Source organism: Taudactylus pleione, unplaced genomic scaffold (genome assembly GCF_031769625.1).
Source record: "Taudactylus pleione unplaced genomic scaffold, aTauple2 ptg000201l, whole genome shotgun sequence".
In the NCBI taxonomy this organism is placed as follows: domain Eukaryota; kingdom Metazoa; phylum Chordata; class Amphibia; order Anura; family Myobatrachidae; genus Taudactylus; species Taudactylus pleione.
Window position 1 is genome coordinate 6,383,839 of NW_028284603.1, and position 21,515 is coordinate 6,405,353.

A 21,515-nucleotide genomic window follows, 5' to 3' on the forward strand; every position below is an offset into this window, starting at 1 on the left:
ATTGCTTTGGTAGCAGCTGAGAGCCTATCTGACACCCTGACAATACGAACATGCTGTTCTGTTTCAGAAGCTTCTTTCTGGTCGCTAACTGTGTGATAATTCTCTGCAGCTGGAACCTCCAGGATTAAGCGCTGCTGTTTGTCTGAATGTAGAGGATAACATAGGCAATTACAGGTACCTATCAGTAGCTGTGACGTGAAAGTAAAGGAGGTAGATATGGGGTATTGCATTAGAACAGCAAAATATTGGGAAAATTAATCAAATATTAAAGATAGAGTAACAAACAGTCATGTATAGAACAGTGAGATCCAGATTGTTGTGTTGCTATTCTTTTGCAGACCATTGATCTGTTCCTGTAAGTATGTACCCGTTGAACAGCCTCCACACTCTAGCAGCATAACACCACTCCATGTGAACTGATGCCAAGGGAAATGAGTAACTGAACTGGTAAAGCAAATGCTCTTCAGTATGAGGATCCTATAGATGGATCTGAAGGTCCCCTTGAAAGCTCTTTCTTTTAGCTTGAATTGGTTACATGTACGTAAATGATGGAGTTGTCTGGTTTATTATCCTCCTACCATTCACAGTCAGGCTCTATTTAATGTTTTGAGGTGGGGGCTCTTTGTTTATGTCACCTCTCTCCAATAAGATAATACATTGTGGGAAAATGTGAAAGCCTTTGAAGAAGACTGGAATCACATATTGTCTGTTTCCTAACATGACAAGTAAAAGTGATCTGTAATCTTTGTGAAAGATGCTTTGATGGCCGTAGGGTGCCGGTTTTAATGCATTGGTTGAACATAGGACCGCCAAGCTCTGTTGCAAATCTAGAATGTTGTAATGTAGTTGTGTGAGCAGCACACAGAGCAGAGGATGGAGACGTAAATACACAGGGACATATTGACATGTACTTTCTCACTGATGGGGAGTGTATTGGCGATCTCTCTCTTTCTCTCTCTCTCTCTCTTTCTCTTTCTTTTTTCTTTCTCTTTTTTTTTTTCCTCTTTCTTTCTCTTTCTTTCTTTCTTTCTTTCTTTCTCTATCTCTCTTTCATCTCAACAATAATCGAGGAAATGTGTGTGTGATAACTTGCCTCCCTGCATTATGTAGTCTGACAAATGATGGTTGGTATTCTCTATTATGGGAGCAGAGAGATTAAAATAAATCAAAAAACTAAATAAATAAAAAGAAATGGACATGAACGTAAAACTTTTTCAGAATTGGCATAATTTTGTATAATCATAAGATATGACATTCCCACAACTGGAAAGAAGATTTTCAAGTACTGCAATACTTAGAACCTGTTTCAGAAAGGTCACAAAATATTATTCGGAAATGCCAAGATTTATTTGTTTGTTTGCCTTACATTTACTCTCTTCCAGGCTGCTTTGCGTTATATAGCTGTTATTGTACTGACACTATACACAGAGCCAGACCTAGATCCAGGGGTGAATTGAGAACTTAAGGCGGCCCTGGTAAAGGTTCTGAGGAGGTCGGGCACTGTGTATGTGTGTGTTGCTGTGCATACAAAAGTGGGTGGTAGCCATCATATGAGAAACGCATGGACCTGGGTTTAGACAGGGCTAGGCCACCCTCCAACTTCACATACACAAAAGACAAAGCTGCGTACACTAATGTTGGTGAGCTAGCAGCGCTAAGCAAGGTATATATCTCTATAGGGTTTGGCACTAAAAATAATTTCCACATGGTAACGTCATTAAGAAATGTATCAAGACATATGATTGTATTGTACAAGGCCTACTAGAATGCTCTATGCATTGTATAGACGACAGAGGGGACTTTATTTCATACCAAGAAAACAATATGAAATATGGAAAGCTAAGTAACTAGGACTGCCTCCCCCAACAATACCAAATGCATAAGGTGCATACACACAACGATTTTTTAAATGATTATCGATATTGTTTATTGTTCAATAGTTGAAAAAAATCGTTCACTTTCTGAGTTAAAACGATGAGCGATTATCGTTCATGCGTGTTCACTTTGGTAGTTCAGTCAGACTGACCAACTCAACGATTTTCAGTAAGGGAATATGCAAAAATCGTTTGTAGTTCAAAAATTTTTTTATTACATTTAGTAAATGAACGATTTTAGTAAACGATTTTCGTTCATTTTTCCCTTGAAAAAGTGAACAAAAATCATTTACTAAAATCGCTCATTTACTAAATCGTTGTGTGTGTGTTTGTATGCAGCTATAGTATTACAATTAAATAACTAGGTACTTTTCCCTACAGTGAGACCCAATGTACACTTAATAACAGCCCTATCACCGTAAGACACAATAAATATTCCTTTTACTTCCCCTTAAATTAATAGGCCCATTAAATAACAAAGCTCCCGCCATTAAGTAAATAATTTTGAGCTACAATAAAATTTTTAGCCTCCCTCTCTCACCCAACCATTAAATGAATAGTCCCCACCCCCTCCCACATATATGCCCCTCCCACACTTGCCTCCTTGCATCCTGAGCTGCGTTCTGTGTAGGAAGCAGACTCTTCTGTCTGCCTCCCTTATAACTGCATGTGTAGGGTTTCATACATCTATGTTCATTCAATGTATGTCTTGCTGCCTGTTCTGGTAGACTGAGTGGAAAGGTGGGCAGGCTCAGAGCAGAGGGAAATGGAGGAACGTATCAGGATTACCCATGTACCACATACCAGGAAGCATATCAAATACATGGCTGATCCCGCATCGGCCAGGGTTGGCACCAATAAACCTAGGCCACCCAGATTAGGTCTTTGGATCTATCTAATTAAAAAAATGAATGAAAATTTATTAAAAAAAAGACATTAAAATAAGTTCAGAATACCTTTAGGCGGACCCATGACATCACTGATGATGCCAACTAACGATACTGCCTATACCTTCTGATATCCTGCCTATAAACCTCTAAGGATGACGCTATTTTGCGTACGCAGTTATACAGTAAATAAAGACTCCAGACCTAGAACATGTGGTTCCAAAGCACAAAGTATTATTCAAGTAAAAGTACAGTCAGTTACACGCTAGTTATAAGTACAATTTAGCGCAAAGGAATTATACAGACCCAAGTACAGTTATACATACACAGCGCTCTGGACCAGATGTAGGCGTCAGCAAGAAACCCCTCGTCAATCAGCATTCAGCACGAAGACTAGAAACCCAAGGTCAGAGCACACATATTTATCCCCCCCCAGAAATAGACAACACAATAGAGAAGTTTGTTGCTAATACCATTGGTCCTAAAGGAGAGGGCATATGTTACAAGGCATCTAACAGGTTGGTTCAAATAGACACAGTCCAGCCTCTAACAACTGGTGGTCTCTGGTTTCCCGCCTCATGGAAATCCTAACAGTTGGTCATATAATGTACATTTTGTTGCTTGAAGTCTCTGCGGTCCATAGGTTGAGAATGCATGTTGCGATCTCTACATCGATGTTACCGGAATACTGGTGAGAGAGTACGCATCAGTACAATACCATGACTTATTTATCACGTATAAAACCTTAGTTACAAAATAATCTTTATTTCATAGCAATTATAGTAAATGTGCATGCTTGAATCTTATACCTTAAAGTTTATGGAACCTTGTATGTGGATATGTAATGTGTGAATATGTGGGGTTTGATGTAAAGATGCTAGTTAACTTGGGGCAGATGCGTGTGCATGAAGCTAATATTCTGCGTTTTATCCTATGCACTCGCTAATATGCGACTAGTTAACTGTGCAATTGTGCGTATTAATGTGTGTATGAGAAATGGTGTAAGATGCAATCGCATGATGCTAATAGTAATATCGCCACATGTACTAAAGTGTGAGTTTATCTAAAATGGCGCTTGGGCAGCCATTCGCAAAATGGCGTCTTGCGATTTCATTTCCAAGATGGCGTCTTGCGGCCAGTCGCAAGATGGCGTCACTGCGATTCAATTTTAAACTGATCTTGTCTCAGCCAATAATCCAGCTTCGGCACAACCTACCAGGAAAACACCTGATGAAGTTTATCGCCAATCCGTCCTACATTATAATGACACTATCCAGAGGTACCATGGGATCTGGTTTTAAACTGTGTTTTACACATTTATTTATTACAGAATAGATTCCTTAGAATGGCTTCTAAATATCATTTTACCTGACTAAAAACGCATATTGCTTTCACCTAAAAGTTGATTTATAGTGAAATACTCAAGACTTAAAAGCCGGCATATTACCACACACATTTTCAAACTCAAAACAGCTGTTTATACATCCACATTGAATAAACATTGCTTATTATCAGAGGAACGCAGAATGGAAGGTTCTCCAGCTCGTTATTATAACTTATTAATGTTGTGCCACCATATGACAGAGGCATTGATCGAACCAATGACCCCATCATATTGTGGGGCTGTAATGCTAACCTTGTCCTGCCAGCCGAAGGAGAAGGTGCCTGTCTTCCATGAATGTTTGCTAAATCTGTGTGTCAGACTGAAATCATGCAACGTCCCAGACAGGAGGTATTGCAGGTCATGACTAGTCCTCTTTAGAAGTAATTGAGTTGTCACCGAAGCATGTTGAGCAACACTTTTGTACTGCATTCAGTGTGTGTGTGAACTGGCAGCCTAGCTGAATCTATTGTTCCCATTAATTGACACTTTTCAGATAACTTAATTTTCGTTCTAGGCAATACTGTATCCTAGGGTAGAATGTAGAGTTCATCCTATTCATACAGTATGTTACACATGAAACAGGAATGTTAGACATACAAGGGCTGATTAGGTGGTGGATTTATATATATATATATATATATATATTTATATATATATATATATATATATATATCTTGAAAGTGCACATATATATGACACTGTTTTCCTGTGCTTATGACATAGTTGTGGTTTTAGTGCACCCGACGCAGCACATGGGCCTAAACACGCTCTCTATTTTATTCTGGCACCATCTTGTGTACAGGAAAAGTTGAAAAGTAGTTTTAAGTACACCCACACATTCATACACTAAACATATAACTGAATGTGCGGGAATGTGTGATAGCTGGGTGCTCGCACGTAGGCGAAGTTTAGCAAGGGCATGCCAATTATTGCTGGCTTTGTGGAGTGGTGCGTATGCAGAGACCCATTTGTACAATTGCACCATGAATAAGGTTGATTGCTATGAAACCAAGAGTATGGTTAGGAGTGGTGCAGTCACTTAGATGCGTACTTCTCTGGATCTGGGAGATTACCTGCTATTTCTTTTTATGTACACAATGCGGGTGCAGGTACCGCTGACTTGTGCCCAACTCTAAATTTGCCCTTTTTTATGTACATATAACATTTTGCAGTGATATGAACGTATTTATAGGGAGCTTCCATATTTGGAGTAGACCTTGCTTGTAAACATAGGAGAGAATGGTCAGTAAGTTTCCAGACTGTAAAATAATTGCATTAAAAATACCCAAAAAACAAACGCATCCGTAAAAGTTCGGACAGTCATTTTGTTTAAAAAAAAAAAAAAAGTTGCCAGTCGCTGCTTGTACAAAAGCGAGGAGTGCGGGGGATGAACGTTTTACCTTATGTAGCAATTACACTAAGGTCAGACTGAGTGACATTGCAGCTATTTTCTTTGTTAATTAAATGCAGGTTTTTTTTTTATTATTATGAACATGAAGGGTGTTTCTCCAATGTGAACACCCTGGCACCAAGATTACAGGTGTGGCGCATACAGTATATGTTTCTTCATAGTTTGCGTCCGGTGAAGTGGAAAATGTTATTTAGCTTCAAGCTGTGAAATTATGTCAGATATTATCCAAAAATGTTCTTATCTTTTTGTTGTTGTTGTATTGTTCCTTCTCCATACGACCTGTTAAGCGCACCCTCTGCCTGACCTTACATAGGGCAGCGTCCAGTAGGCAGTCATTTTACATCTTCAGAGGCAGCATCTGAGACTTTGGTCTAAACGGGAGCGCCATATGCGAGCCACAATGGCAGCTGTTCTTCTTTTTCTACTAATTGAACTCTTCACCCTGTATTAATATTTGAACTAATGACAGACTCGTAAAACTAGTTTAAGATCCTATTAAGTGTTTACATTACCGAGCCTCTTCCTCCTGTGTAATATGAATGGACATATTACATAACCAGCAGAAAACAATGGATAGTTTGTTTTTGTTGTTGGTGTTTTTTTTTTTTTTCCTTAAATAGCAATTCAGGCTCATTTGCATTTCACTGAGAAGAGAGCAACTCGTACAAGTCTGTTTTGTGGACTGATCCTGCAGTTTTGATCACTGCGTACATGCCGTAGTCGAATATATGGAAGCAGTCGGGAAGCCGGTGGACGAAATCCCGACCGCTGGCTTCCCGACTGTCTAATCCCGGCAAGGTACTAATGACAGGCGTCGAAATCCCGACGCCTGTCAGTAGACCTATGCCGGGAGCCCGACACCCGACATACCGATCGAAGGTGTGCTGGGTGCAGATAGCCGCAGGGGGGGGAAGGGTTAGGTTAGGGGCTCCCGGGGGGGACTTAAGGTTAGGCACCCCCCCGGGAGGGTCAGGGTTAGGCTAGGGGAAGGGGGATTAGGGTTAGGCACCCCCCCAGGAGACTTGGGGTTAGGTTGCGGGGAAGGGGGGGTTAGGTTTAGGTACTTAGAGAGGGGTTAGGCAGTTGGGGGGTGAGGTTAGGGTTAGGCACCCCTAAAGGAGAGTTAGGGTAGGGAATTAGGTTAACGATACTTACCAGAAAGAACTATCGGGATCTTCACCCCTGCCAGGCTGCTGCTGTCAGGATTAGAACTGCCGGCCATGCGGCTGCCGGTAAATCATACTGATTCCTATATGGATATACGCATATATATGGGCCTTCCCGAATCGCACGCATTTCCACCTACTGGGTGGCAACGGGGCATTCCCACGTAGGCTACGTTTAGTGAGGGGGCTGTACAAAGAATTGCACTTGTGAGTACATTATGTAGACATCTACTGGTTTTGAGTGTATCTCTTGCCCCAGGATAGGGCGTACTCACTGATAATGATGGCTAGCGAATGGATAGGGGTGGAGCTGTCGCAGAGCTGCGCACTACTTGGTATACGGGCGAATATTTGCATATAGTTCTGTGCATGCAGTGTGTAAGTGTGGGTTTCACTTGCATGACATTGATCATCATACATACCTTCCTGCTATAAACTCACATAGGGCTTAACCACATGAATACTTTGACCCATTTTACCCATGACTTACACACACAGGAGGCAGTCACTGAAATAATATTATTCAGAATGCAGACTGTCCCTTCACTAGGAAGTGGTGACTTCCTCAATACCAATTCATGGCTACCTCTGCTGTGAATGGCTCAGGTACACTTTATAGAGAATTGCAGGATGAAATTGAGCCGGGGTCCCTGGCTGTACGTAAGCCATGCGCCTACCCCATATGTGGAACTAGACTACATGCCTCACGTACATCATGCTCAAACACTTTTTTCTACTATTCTACGTGCAGTGCTGACAGTGATGCTGCCATTTCTGGACCCCGTTTCCCAATACTGAGGCTTGTTGTCACAGTTTGGGGGGGAGGGAAGAGGCCAGGATCTCAGTCGGCGATTTGTGTGCGGCTTTGCGATTCTGTTCTCCTGTGAGTCTGGCCCTCTGTGGTGAACGCAAGTTTTATGCTGCGCTACTAGAGCTACCAGTTAATTATGTATATAATAAGTTCTCTTTTTGTTCAGTTACACTAATGCTGGGTGTACCCGAGATAAGTCGGTGAATGTCGGTGTTCACCAACATATCGCATTGTCTGTGCAGCACAGATATATCTATCCATCAGCAAGTGTGTACGGGCGGTCTGCAGACTGCCCGTACACACACAGCGGCAGCTACGTACCCGGCTTCCGGGTCGGGGGGACCCGAGGGCACAAGCAGATGATGGCCGTTCAGTGTGTACCCACCTTAACACCCAGGTAGTTCCATAAGAGTTTGTAAGTTTTGATTGCGTTAAATGTGTGATACATAGATGCACTAAAATGATTTACATTTTTTCCCTTACACAATTATATGGTACAATAATCCGTAAAGGCATTGGAATGCTGATTGGTTTTACTATACACTTTTGTATATACTGTATGTTTATAAGGAAATAAAGGTGGTTACTCAAACGACTTCTGAAGACTTTCTGTGAAGTTACATTGATTGATTTATTTATTTTTTTAATACAGGAATCTCCTTCTGGTCGTCGAAAAGCTCTTGCAACCAGCAACATCAACATGAAGCAATATGCAAGCCCCATGCCTACACAAACTGATGTCAAGTTAAAGTTCAAACCCCTGTCAAAGAAAGTTGTGTTGGCCACTTTGCAGTTCTCATTATCCTGCATATTTCTCAGAGAGGGCAAAGCTACGTAAGTTTCTTTGGTTTCTTTCCATGTTTTGGTTTTGCATTCTGTTTGCATTAGTATGTTACCCCACTCACTGTATAGGTAGGGCACCTCCTGTCCTAGCCCTGACTAGCTTGTAGGCAATAAATGAACAAGGTGTCCTCACTCTTGCAGGTTTTATAGCAAAGCTGTAGACACAGGAGTACACAATGGGGGGTATTCAATTAGTGGCTAATTGCCGTGCCGGAGGTGTACAGTTAGCAGGTTTAACATGCGTGAGTCCCTGCAGTCGGGCTGAACCTTGCAGCTCATGGAGCAGAAAGGTAAAGTCCATGTAAAAAACACAAAATCAGGTTCGTGCACGGAAAAAACCCTTTTGATTCTGCAGTAATGCCACTGGCTGCATTGCATTTATTTATAAATTCGTAAGAGTGCGCTCATTAGGCATAGAAAGGAAGATCTGCGTTATATGTGTCTCTTTGGGAATATTGTTAATTGCCGCTGATGGTCCAGAGCATCAGTTGCTGGCATATTTGATGGAATGTCACTGTAGGCCATAGGCATTTTCTAAACACGGGCATTTGTGACAATTTATTGGTGGCATTTAAGTTGAAAGGGATTTCCATGAAGTGCCGTAGAAATGCTGGCACCTCTTGGACACCAACATTACATATTTTCCCGCGCACCCCATAGGTGAGCGATATTGGGGTATTTTAATTATTGTTGGTGTGTACACTCTCACATTGCTGAGAATGTAATTGGCAACCACAACCATCCCCCACACTTATCCCTGTATTTGTTGGGGGGTAGAGAAGAGAAAATGACAAACTCTTTGCTTCCAGCTGGCAAATATTGGTTTGTAGATATTTGCTATGTATTATTTACAATTAAAAAATAAATAAATATATTATATATATATATATATATATATATATATATATATAATTTTTATTATATTTTTATCTAATTTATTTTTTTGCTATAGTAAATCTCTCCCCCTCTCCCCCAATTCTCTCTTTTTCATTTTATCTCTTATTCTTTACCACATTATAAAAGTTCAGTGTTGTTGCCTGACAACATTTAATTGTGTTCTATCCTGCAATCATCTCCACGGGTATTAAAATGTGCAGAATCCTTGTGAGGCAAACAAAGTCTATTTCAGTGTCCGGCGTTAATCCGCTACACTATATAGTACACAGGGAGCGTGAATTGTACAGAATGCCAATTACAAAAATGTATCATTAAATAGCGAGCAAGCCATCAAAATGTAGATGGGGTATTATTTGCTCCCACTCTGAAATAGATCATTCCTCTTCATAATAATAAAAAATACAAAGCTAGTTTTTTCCCCCCTGCTCTACATCTGTATCCGACATTTTCACAAATAGCCAATGCTGTAATCCTGCTGCTCAGTAATGTTAGTTCTTGCATATTCTGCAATACAAATGTGCCCCTGCTTTGTAATGACTTGGTAGAATAGCGGTTCCTAAGAAAGTATAGGTTTAAGCACCTTGGTAATGGGTTGCTGTAAGTGCTTTGCTTTTGCTTTGTATGCAAGGTTGATATGAACATTAAACAGCCGACAGTCGATCTAATCAAAGTACACCCGTCGGGCACTTTTTTTTAAAGGCGATATTAAGCAGAAAATGTTAATTTCACGCTCCTCGGCGCAAGAGGTGCTGATCCTGAGTCAGCTTCTTTTACTAATACCACGGCTGATTTTCGGAATACTGAGACGCCCACTTGCAGCGTCTTGCGACTCAGCATTTCCATCTCAATGCACCATCCGATGCACCATCGAAACTTGCATAAGTTCTATGGCAGGTAGTGCGTCTCCCTCTCCTGTGTGAGCGGTTGGGCGCCTTTGGACGCAGATTCTTACAGAGACATGCTCACTGAATTCCACAGACACCCCATCCAATCTTGTTTTGCGTCTCTGAGCGGTAACCATCCCAGCGATGGTTGACTGGGACGACTTGAAACAATGGCCAGCTGCGTGCGAATGAATCAGCCCCCAAGTGTGATGTCGTTTTGGTAGTGCCTAACTCGTCACCGAAGAAAAAGGCTCATATCCGACATCATTTAGGCGCAGAGGAGAATTTTTGGAAGCACTGCTTTGTTTTTGTGAATTTGTCGCTAAGAACAGAAGTTGTTTTTGGTTTAGCATTATATACATTGAGCAGCGAGGGATAGCATAGATAAAAGCGATTTTCAGGGACATTATAAACACTTAAGGAGCATTGTGGACATTGCTTTCTTTCAGTGATGAAGACATGCAAAGCCTTGCGAGTTTGATGAGCATGAAGCAAGCCGACATCGGAAACCTGGACGACTTTGAAGAGGATAACGAAGATGACGAAGAGAACAGAGTCAACCAGGAAGAGAAGACGGCTAAGATCACAGGTCTGTGCTGAAGAGCATGAGAGTCCCAATTTTAATGCTATCCAAGATTTAGTAAATGTGCTGTGATATATAAAGTATTAGGAAGATTTCAGGCCAAAGTTTTTTTTTTTTAACTGGATGTTGGCAGTATAAGTCCCCTTACAGGATGTGGTCACATGTACAGATAGACCTGCATGTGCAGTGTAAGGCTGGGTACACACTATACGATATATATCGTCCGCAGCAGATCAGAACGACCATATATGTGTGACCTGAAAACCACTTAATTCATGGTACGAAGAATTGGGCGTATGTGCTGCACATCAGATGGGACGATGTAGTATAGTTACATTATAGTTACGATATATCGCACTGTCGTACGGTGAAGTTTGCAGTGTGTACAGCAATGCAATATATTAGGGCTGAGTTGCCTCGTCGTTCAGGTTAAGAGAGCCATGATGCAATACTTTCTGTAGAAAAAATGTCTTTTATTCAGACATAACTGTATACTACTGGCTAAAAAACACAGGAGAGAAATTACTTTTAAGAACCCATTTTTGTGTGATGAATTAAGTAAAACCGCCTCAAAAGTTACAATTTAGCTAACTTTTGATGGTCTTGGATATGCTTGTGGTTATCTCATTCTCTCATTACTAACACTGCATTGCGGCGCAGAATTTGCACTGAGGCACAGCAAGCAATGACGTGTCTAGTGCATGTTAGCCAACAAGTGCAAGCGTCTGACTAGTTGCTATGCTTACATGCGAGCTTTAGGTGGTTAGTAAATGATCCTTACCGTGTAAGCAGTTTGTTGACTTTCATTTGAAAGTGGGTGAATGCTGGGATTGCTTAGCTTATTTATTTACAAGCATAGCAGATTTCTTTTTAGGCTTTTAGCAATGGCTATTACCATATTTACATGCAACACCCTCTACCCTACGCTTTGCACTTAAAATGTATAACTTCTGCCAGCTTTCCATTTATAACGCAGAATGACTCTGTTACATGCTAGGTGCAAGCACGGATTATGCAAAGTAGACCTGGAAATTTGTTTTTTTGTTAGACTATGCTTTGGCGCTTGTGGACCTCTTTGAATTAGGTCACGCTGGAGTAGCAGCCATCTTGTGGGCCGAAATAATGTAATATATTAATTTTGTGCCCTTTTATCGGCTATAAAAAAAAAAAAGACTTTTTCGTAGTTGCACATTATTTAAGGAGCGATTTAATGCTAATTACAGATTTCCAATGAGGCCTCCTGTTTTATCACTCCCCATACTAATTATGGGAAAAGGGTTAGGCACTAGGAGGGACAGTTAGGGTTAGGCGTTTATCCTGATGGTTAGGGTTAGCCACCAGGAGGTCGGTTAGTGTTAGGCAGCAAGGGGGGGGGGGGGGGTTTAAGGTGAAGGTTAGAAGAAAAAAAAAAGTGTTGACCTTTTTGATCCTGTCAACTTTTGTATCTGTCTATCTACATCCATGTCGACCTTTTTTTGACTCGACCTTTCGTCCCTGTCGACCTATTGACTGTCTACCTTGTGAAGTCTATCTAGACATTGGGCTCGATTCATTTGAACGCAAATTAAATAGCGCCGAAAGGGAGCTCCCTGGAGCTATTCAATTCAGCGTGTAGTTAGGTTGGAGAATGCCCGTTCTCCTGCCCCTCATGCCTTAAACAGGGTATTTAGTCATGAGAATGGGCATTCTTCGACTAAACTTCCCGGGGACATGCTGTTTCAGCTGCGCTAAGGGAAGAAAGCCGCATCACGCCTGTACTTTTGTCGGATTTCTGCTCGCACCCCTGGAGGGGTGCGAATAGAAATCCTTAACATTGCGCTGAATTGAATAGCTCCAGGAGCTCCCTCCCGGCGCTATTTAATTCGTGTTCAATTGAATCGAACCTAATGTCTATCTTTTTCATGTACTGTAGATCGTTTATACCATACCCATTCATACAGTGCATCCAATCCATCTCACATGTATGGGGGCCTTAAGTCATGTTATGTTGTAAAGCAATAATAATACAGTATGTGAATGTATCCACACACACAGCTCCCAACTGCCATCTGTTTGAATAATGACAGTTGGCAGCTGGTTGGCTGGAGCACCATTTATCATATGCACAGAGTTCTAACTTGTGAACAATCCAGTGCGCATGTCCATTAAGGACAGTGGCCTTCCTCCTAAGGCTGTGTTTCCCAAACTCATTCCTCAGGCAGCACTAACAGTGCATGGCTTCCATGTTTTCTAGTTGGTGCACAGGTGTAGTCATTACTGGCTGACACATTTTAAAAGATCCACAGGTGGAGCTAATTATTTCACTTGTGGTTCTGTGAGGAGACCTGGAAAACACGCATTGCTAGTGCTTCCTGAGGAATTCGTTTGGGAAACACTGCCCCTAATGCTTCCAGTTGCGTAGTTTTTCGTGCAGCTTTCGGAATTTGAAGCATCTCTTCGCTAAGAACCCACTCTTACGATTCATCTCGCAGAAGAGGTGGGTGTACTTGAATCTGGATATTTTGTCACGTCAAAACCACACAATATAAGGCTTTTCATTGCATATACAGGTTGAGTCTCCGATATCCAAAATGCTTGGGACCCGGGGTATTTTGGATAACGGAATAGTCCGTATTTTGGAACATTTGCATATCATAATGAAATATCTTGGGAATGGGACCCAAATATACACACAGCCTGCAGGTAATTTTATACAATATTTTCAATAATTTTGTGGCTCAAACAAAGTTTGTGTACATACATGAAATTCATACAGTGCATCCGGAAAGTATTCACAGCGTTTTCTTTTTTTTCCACATTTTGTTAAGTTACAGCCTTATTCCAAAATGGAATAAATTCATTTTGTCCTCAAAATTCTACACACAATACCCCATAATGACAACGTGTGAAAAGTATTTTTGAGTTTTTTTGATTCTTGTTTGCTTTTCATACCTTACCAGATTTTCATTCCAACCAATCAACTAGTTAGATGGTTGGACAAAAAGTCTTTAGGTGTGTACCCAGCATTATATAAGAAAGGAAGACAGCATAATTTAGCTGTATATATAGCACTGGCTTACCTCCACTGACCTATATGTAATTCTTCTAAATTTGTCAGTGTATGGATATACATTTGCAGCAATATTACTAAGGAAGACTGTGTTGAACTTTAACCACTTGCCTGACATGGTCGTATCTGATACGACCAGTCAGAAATGCCCTGTGGACGTCTGCGGGAAGCTAATCTTCCAGCAGCCGCCTATCCTAAAGGGAGCCCCCCTCCCTCTAGCCAACACCTCGAGTTGGTGCCGATAACCACTGATCGGCGGCCTGGCGGCACGTCTCACCTGGCATCTGCAGAGAGAAGCAGCTGCCGGGGAGACATGTCAGCAGCGCCTCCCACTTCTCTGTACCCAGCGGCTGCAGGAAGAAGCAGCCACTGGGAAATTAGATGTCAGCGGTGCCTCCCCCTTCTCTGTATCCAGCGGCTGGACGGAGAAGCAGCCGCCGGGAGAAACAGGCTAGTAGGCAAAGCAGCCGCGGGGAAAAGCTGCCAGCGACACTTCCCCCTTCTCTGTACAGCTGGGGAAACATGCCTCGCTGAACCTTCATCCTCAATGAACATGGCGCCTCCCTTTCTACACTGATCTCGGCAGCTGGAGTGAAGCGCAGCCGCTGGGGAAACAGGCTGCAAGTGGCCCTGCCCCTCACTGTACCTGCAGAGAGAGCAGCTGTCTGGTATAAGCCAGCCCCACAGTTTGTACAATACATAGGCAGACAGCAGCCGCCGAGGAAAGCCGGCCTGCCTCCACTCACTAAATAACAGCAGTCCCTAGGGATGGCCGTCGACCATCAATGTTTTCAAACATCGGTGGTGGCTGGCTGATAACTATTTTCCCCATTGATGGCACAGAACCAATGGAACCATTGGTTCTGTGCCATTGATGGTTCTCTGCCATCGATGACAGAGAACCAATGGTTCTCTGCCATCAATGGATGAGTGGGGGCTGATATTTTTTTCCTCCTCAACAGGACGGAGCTTACCCTCGCCCTTGCTAAGTCCCTTTCCCATTTTTTATTAACCAAACACACCCCAGCAGTAGTGGCTATCAAATGGGTGTGCAGATCATCGATGATTCACCATCAATGGTTGGCCGTCCCAAGTCCCTATGTCCCCCAGTCAGTCCTGATCAGTGTTAATATTGATTTTCCCGATACATTGAATTTATGTGCAACTAAACCATCGATGGTTTAAAGTAATTAGCTATTAATGGTACAGCCATCGATGGTCATCACTACATTATACCATAGAAATTGCTATTTTTATGATATACTCTGTTTTAAAAGAAAATATCTAAAACATTTTTTTTTTTTTTTTTTTTTTTTATAAAATTGTGTTGGATAAGTTTTAAATAGATCTTCTTGACCTAATTCAATCATTAAAAAAAAAATGACAATTTCTTACCGGTTTTTGGGAACAAATTTGTCACTTAAGTGGTTAATGGACTTTGAACTTCCTTTTGCGCTGCCAAGTGATACAAGGATTTATGCTCATGTGGTTCTGGAAATTTATTAAGGACCTTTATCTGCTACATTAATGAACTTCATAGGCAGAGACTAAAATACTGAGCAACATTTTATGTGTAAAGGTATTAAACTTTATAATAGTTTATATTAGTGTAAAAGAGGTATTCCATATGCATATGGACGTAAAATTGGTGTGATATATATATATATATATATATATATATATATATATATACATATGTATATATATATACATATGTATATAGTGAATCTTGTATCAATATGTTTTTCCTCTGAATTTATGACATATATATAAATACATAGTGTTAACCTACTATAAGCAGTGTGCAATACCTCTAGGAATTGGAAGAGCGTCATCGAGGGAAGCCTGTGGAGAAAAGTAACAGGTGGTCAATTCATTATAGTAAAGTGTTAATGCACCAGTATTGTATGAATTACATGTCACAATATATTAATCATATTACACCATATAACTCAAACAGGGCATTCCTAGGCTAGCCCTATAACCCCAGCCTAGGTGGAGGCACATATATTGTTAAGTAAAGTATCTGGTAACCTAGGGTCTCTTTATAATGTACAGAAGAGAGGGATATATACATTCAACCATTAAAAAGCATAAGTGTCATTATCTTAGTAATGCTAAAAAAAAAATCCGTATTTTGGAACATTTGGATTTGGGAGACTCGACCTGTATATATAATTTTATTTTATTTTTTTAAATGGAGCCTCTAGTAAATTGTTGGGTTTTATTTTCAGTCCGCAAAATCTGCACCTTGTATACGCATTTATGCCAATGCAATCTATCAATTTTCTAGGAGCTATAGAGGATTGAGTGATTGTCTGAATTCTCATTGTCTCAGACCACAAAATGGCCGCCTCTATTGTGTGTAGGCACTGAGAGAATTTTGTATTGTGTTAACAAGGGTTGAGGGTGTTCTATATGGTTGCACTATACAGGTGTTCCATATGGTATAAAAACCTGTTCGGAGATTCCGTAAGGGAGATGTACATAATCCAGTGTTAAATGTGTAATATAAGAAATAAATACATTTTGTTGAATTTTTCTGCTTTATTGTTTTGCACTGCCCAACAACCCCACACCTTGGCTCGGTCCACGCTTCCAATAGACGTAGTTTTACTGGATGATCATGCTGCTGGACAGTTTTGTCTCCGGGGGTTTAAAATGCCGTTTTGTCTGTTTGTTTACAGGTGGGACATGAGCATACAGGATTATTTGACCTGGGTTGGAATTTGGCCAGAGCAGGATTAACATTCCGCCTGCTGAATGAAATACCATTAGAATGCTATTAATGTTCACAAAGAAAGCAGTATTTTGCTTTAATGTCTTTGAAATATTTATGTGGTCAGCCCTCATTCTCTCATTACTACGCTGGGGGGTGGAGATATGCCAGCAAAAATTTCGGTTTTAAAATAAAAATAGTGTTTAATTTTTATTGTGAAACCTTTGGATACATTATAAGGAATCAAAATAAGCTGTTTTATGATATAACCTGCAAACAAATACTGTTTTGTCTGCAAATTCGGTAATTTTCTGATCATCAGCGTGCGTCTCCCTTCCCAAATATTCACCCTTGGCGATCAAAATTCAGCATAGTGGGAATTGATCCTTCATGACAGGAAATCCTGCTGTTGGCCGCACCAGCCTTTGTTGTTGGGCATCAACTGCCCATTGATCAACCTAGACTGTGGGAGATGTAGTTAGACCTTGGAGAGAGAGAAAGTGGAGAGAGATAAAGTACCAACCAATCCGCTCCTGTCATTTTTCAAACACAGGGGTCTATGTACTAAGCCTTGGAGAGAGAGAAAGTGAACAGAAAAAGTACAAACCAATCAGTTCCTAACTGTCACGTTACAGGCTGTGTTTGCAAAATGACAGGAGCTGATTGGTTGGTACTTTATCTCCGTCCACTTTATCTCTCCGATACTTAGTACATAGACCCCACAGCCTGTAAAGTGACAGGAGCTGATTGGTTGGTACTTTATCTCTCGCCACTTTATCTCTCTCCACTTTATCTCATTCCAAGCTTTGATAAATCTCCCTCAATGTGTCTGGCAATATTTGGTAAAAATCTAGTTCAGTGTTTAAGAGCATCTGGATCACCACAGTTTATGGAGGGGGTATTCAATTAGTCAGCGAAAAGTCGGAATCAGTGATAATTTATCGCCGATGACGTCAATTTCGTCTATTTCAATTATCCCCGTATTCAATTTCAAAGACTTTTCGCAGGTTCGGAAAGTCTTTGAAAAAAAACGGGGATAACTTTTCACCACTGAAATAGGTGGCGAAAAAAAGTGCAGAATTGGAGTTTAGGGTGCAGGCTTAAAAAAAAAATAGCCTGCACCCCTGGGAATGTCATTTCAAAATAAACTGTGTCAAAAAAAGTAAAAAAATAAATAAATCGGGACACCCCAAAAAAATTTACTTTAATTTTGGGGTAAAAAAATGGGGAACACGTTTTTAAATAACCTTAATTATGCCTGCTGCCTTGTGCAGTCAAATGCTAGGTCCCTGCTTAAAAACATATGAGAGGGTGGGGGAGGGGTGCAAATCTAGACTGGAGCAATCTCAGGCTTCAGATGTGTGTATAAATACACAATATGGAGTATAAGGAGGGGCTCTAGACTGCACACCCTAATAGTAATGAAAGGTGCCATCATGCTGAGATTTCACAGTGACATGTACAAAAAACAGAGTTGCAGATGCACTATGCGATCATTACTATATACATTTAATTTTATAATATAGAATTTCAAAGGTAGTTTGCATATCAATGGCCACTGATACTGGCCTGCCCACCAGCGTCAAGGTCACCTCATTGAGCAGGTCCCTAACACTCTGGGGTTCACATCTGGGATGCAGGGCACCCCAAAAGTCAGCTCAGCCAAAGACCTCCCCAGGGCATCACACAAAAAAAGGGTGACAGTGAAGTGTTAAAGTATCAGGTGTGTAAAGTAATTAACAAGTGTTATAATAATGATAAGGGTAGAATATGTGTAAAAAAATACATAAATAATAAGGTCTTTGGCTGAGCTGACTTTTGGGGTGCCCTGCGTCCCAGATGTGAACCCCAGAGTGTTAGGGACCTGCTCAATGAGGTGACCTTGACGCTGGTGGGCAGGCCCGTATCAGTGGCCATTGATATGCAAAGTACCTTTGAAATTCTATATTATAAAATTAAATGTATACAGTAATGATCGCATAGTGCATCTGCAACTCTGTTTTTTGTATATGTCACTTTGAAATCTCAGCATGATGACACCTTTCATTACTATTAGGGTGTGCAGTCTAGAGCCCCTCCTTAAAAAAAAAATAGCCTGCACCCCTGGGAATGTCATTTAAAAATAAACTGTGTCAAAAAAAGTAACAAAAAAAAAAATCGGGACACCCCCAAAAAATGTACTTTAATTTTGGGGTAAAAAAATGGGGAACACGTTTTTAAATAACGAAATTAATTCAGGGGGGGTTCCCAAATATGCGGCAGGTGTTTAAAATAATGCGGGTGTTAGCGGCAGGTGCATTTATGCAGAATTTGAAAAAATAACTTTAGGTACTTAAAAATATGCGTACCCAAAATTTGATAGGACTAGTTAATTTTTTTTTATTTTTTTTTTAAGCTAAGTGCTATTCTTCACCACTTCTTCATAGCCGCATATCCTGCCGCGGCTATTACAAACCCCAACTTCCTTCAGCATGCAAAAATGGGGGTACCCATAGTGATCCCCCATGTCTGGACATCTTTAGGGGGGTCCCAGGCACATTTCCCGAAAAATCCAGTTTTTTTTCGTAGATACTATTTTGCCAGGTCCCGTTTTCGCTCATTTTAAATTGAATACGGGGATAAAGCGTTCACGCACCCGATACATTATCCCCAGAAAATCCCCAGCATGGACTTTTCGTTCCCTAATTGAATATGGCCCTATATAGTGAAATCATTAGGCCTTTAGTTCAAATAAACATTTACCATAATCTTTTAATAGTCCCAAATGATTATTGTAGGAAGAGTTTTAGTTGTTGGCAAATGCACTACTTTTGTATATTTAGTGTTTTTTTTCCAGTCGTCTTTTGTTGGTTTTGATTTGTTCATTGGTTCTCTTTTTGGACCTAAATTGTATCCTAATTGCTTCCACCTGGAGTGACGAGTGTTTAGCATGTTTAGTTGCTGATAGTACATAAGTGAGGTGAGTTATCTGTAACAATCGTATTTATGTTGAATGTTTTTGGATCTGCACTATTAAGAGTCAGAGGCTGGGAGCACTGGTGTTTTGTGGTGTTTATGTGGCAGATAACATGTTATCTGGAAGATAAGTGCAGAGAAGGACACAAGACTACTTAATCAGGGCACACACAGAGAGGCTGTTTGATAAGGTGTTTCAGCATGGCTATATAAGCTTATCAAGGATAACAAGTCAACACTTGCTGGAACTTCCAAAAAATTCCCAAGTGTAGCTGGTAATGCTGTCTCTGTGCCCCAGTGCGTTTTGTGATTTATTTTAATATTACAACTTGATGAATGCAGCCAGCTCAGAACGTAACCTCAGGTGACTCCATTAATGCATTAAAGATATTTCTTTGCACCTAGTGAGATGCCGAGATAATGAGGCGAACCTGTTATTATGGGTTTAACCACCGGAATAACAAGCACTGCAGCAGTTCACAATGCCATAAATTCTCAAATTTCCCCAACCTGCTCTCACGTGCATATGACCAGAAAGATGATGTTACGTCTCTCTAACTTCCACATATGATAGACTTTTATATATAGATTGCCAGCATACCTGCAATTTTGTACATTTTGATTCTGTATGCATGTTCATATGTTGATTATATCAGATAAGTAAATCCGTCTGTAACCTTGATAGATTTTTAGGGCATAAGTATATATTGCAAGGATGAGCATCGGTGTAGGTACATTAATACAACCGTGAAGAGGACAGTAATTATATTGTCCTGCATTTAATATAGTGTTATATAAATGCAGCATTACAACTCTTTGGGAGTTCTTAATTGGTGTAAGTGTCTTTCACTATTTATGTAAAATTTATTAAGGGGCCTATGTATCATAGCTGAGAGAGAGATAAAATTGTGAGAGAGAAAGTACTAACTAATCCGCTTCCAATTTACATTTTGCAAGCTGTTTAAAAACTGATAGGAGCTGATTGGTTAGCGATTTATTTGTTACAATTTTATCTCTCCCATCTTTGATACATAAGCCCCTGTATCTGTAGATTAAAGGGCCTATGTATCAAAACTTGATGAGTGATAAAATTGTGAGATATAAATCACCAACCAATTAGCTTCTAACTTATATATTATACGCTGCGTTTGAGAAATGACAGTTAGGAGCTGATTGGTTAATACCTTTTCTCTCTGAATTTTATCTCTCATCAAGCTTTGATACATAGGCCCCTAAGGGGCCTATGTATCAAAACTGGGGAAGAGAGAAAATTGTGAGAGATAAAGTACTAACCAATCAGCTTCCAATTTACATATTGCAGGCTGTGTTTAAAAAAATTATAGTTAGGAGCTGGTTGGTCGGCGATTTATTTGTTAAAATTTTAGCTCTCTCCCAGCTTTGAAACATAGGCCCCTTAATCCATTCAACGCAACAGAATTCAATGTTTTCACCTTAGAGTATTGTACACCTACCCATAACCATATTTACCTACTTTTGACCAAGAGGCTAATGTAAAGGGCGTGATGACGTCCTTGCCTAGTGAAGGCAAATTGCATCATCAAGGTTCTCTCCAATTAATAAAAAAGAAATGTGTTCCAGAGTCTCTCAGCCATTCCGGGAGAGCAGGCGAGTAATCCCACAACTGCACATGGACAATGTATAAATGATCAAACTGCAGGGAATTGGCCCACTGCAATGCTATAATATATAAGGGCCGTATTCAATTAGCGACAAAAACAGCCGTTTTTCAACAAAAAACTGCGATATTTTCAACAAAAAACAGGCGAAAACACAATTTGCGAAAAAAACCTGGAGATAGTTTTCTCCATCCCAGACCAGATGAAAAACATTTATTTATTTTTTTCACCCAAAATTGCGTGGTCATTTTTCGTCAAAGTGCGCAACTTACTACATTTTTGTGGGTATTTTATCATTTGGGGGGGGGGGGGGGTGTCCAAAGGGTTCTGAAAAAAATCACCACATTTTTAGCCATAAATGGGGATTTTAATTTTTGGCTAAAAATGTGGTGATTTTTTTCAGAACCCTTTGGGC

General features: G+C 40.5%; 1 protein-coding gene across 8 annotated transcripts in view; it reads left to right on the plus strand.

Annotated features, from left to right (window-relative positions):
* EHBP1 (EH domain binding protein 1) overlaps window positions 1-21,515 on the plus strand; it is a 396,634-nt gene that overhangs the window by 103,746 nt on the left and 271,373 nt on the right. For all 8 annotated transcript variants that reach the window (XM_088477209.1, XM_088477211.1, XM_088477210.1 and 5 more), the window contains exons 6-7: window positions 8,186-8,367; window positions 10,607-10,746. In XM_088477209.1, coding sequence (XP_088333335.1) covers window positions 8,186-8,367; window positions 10,607-10,746 — 322 coding nt within the window. The remainder of the gene's footprint in view (window positions 1-8,185; window positions 8,368-10,606; window positions 10,747-21,515) is intronic.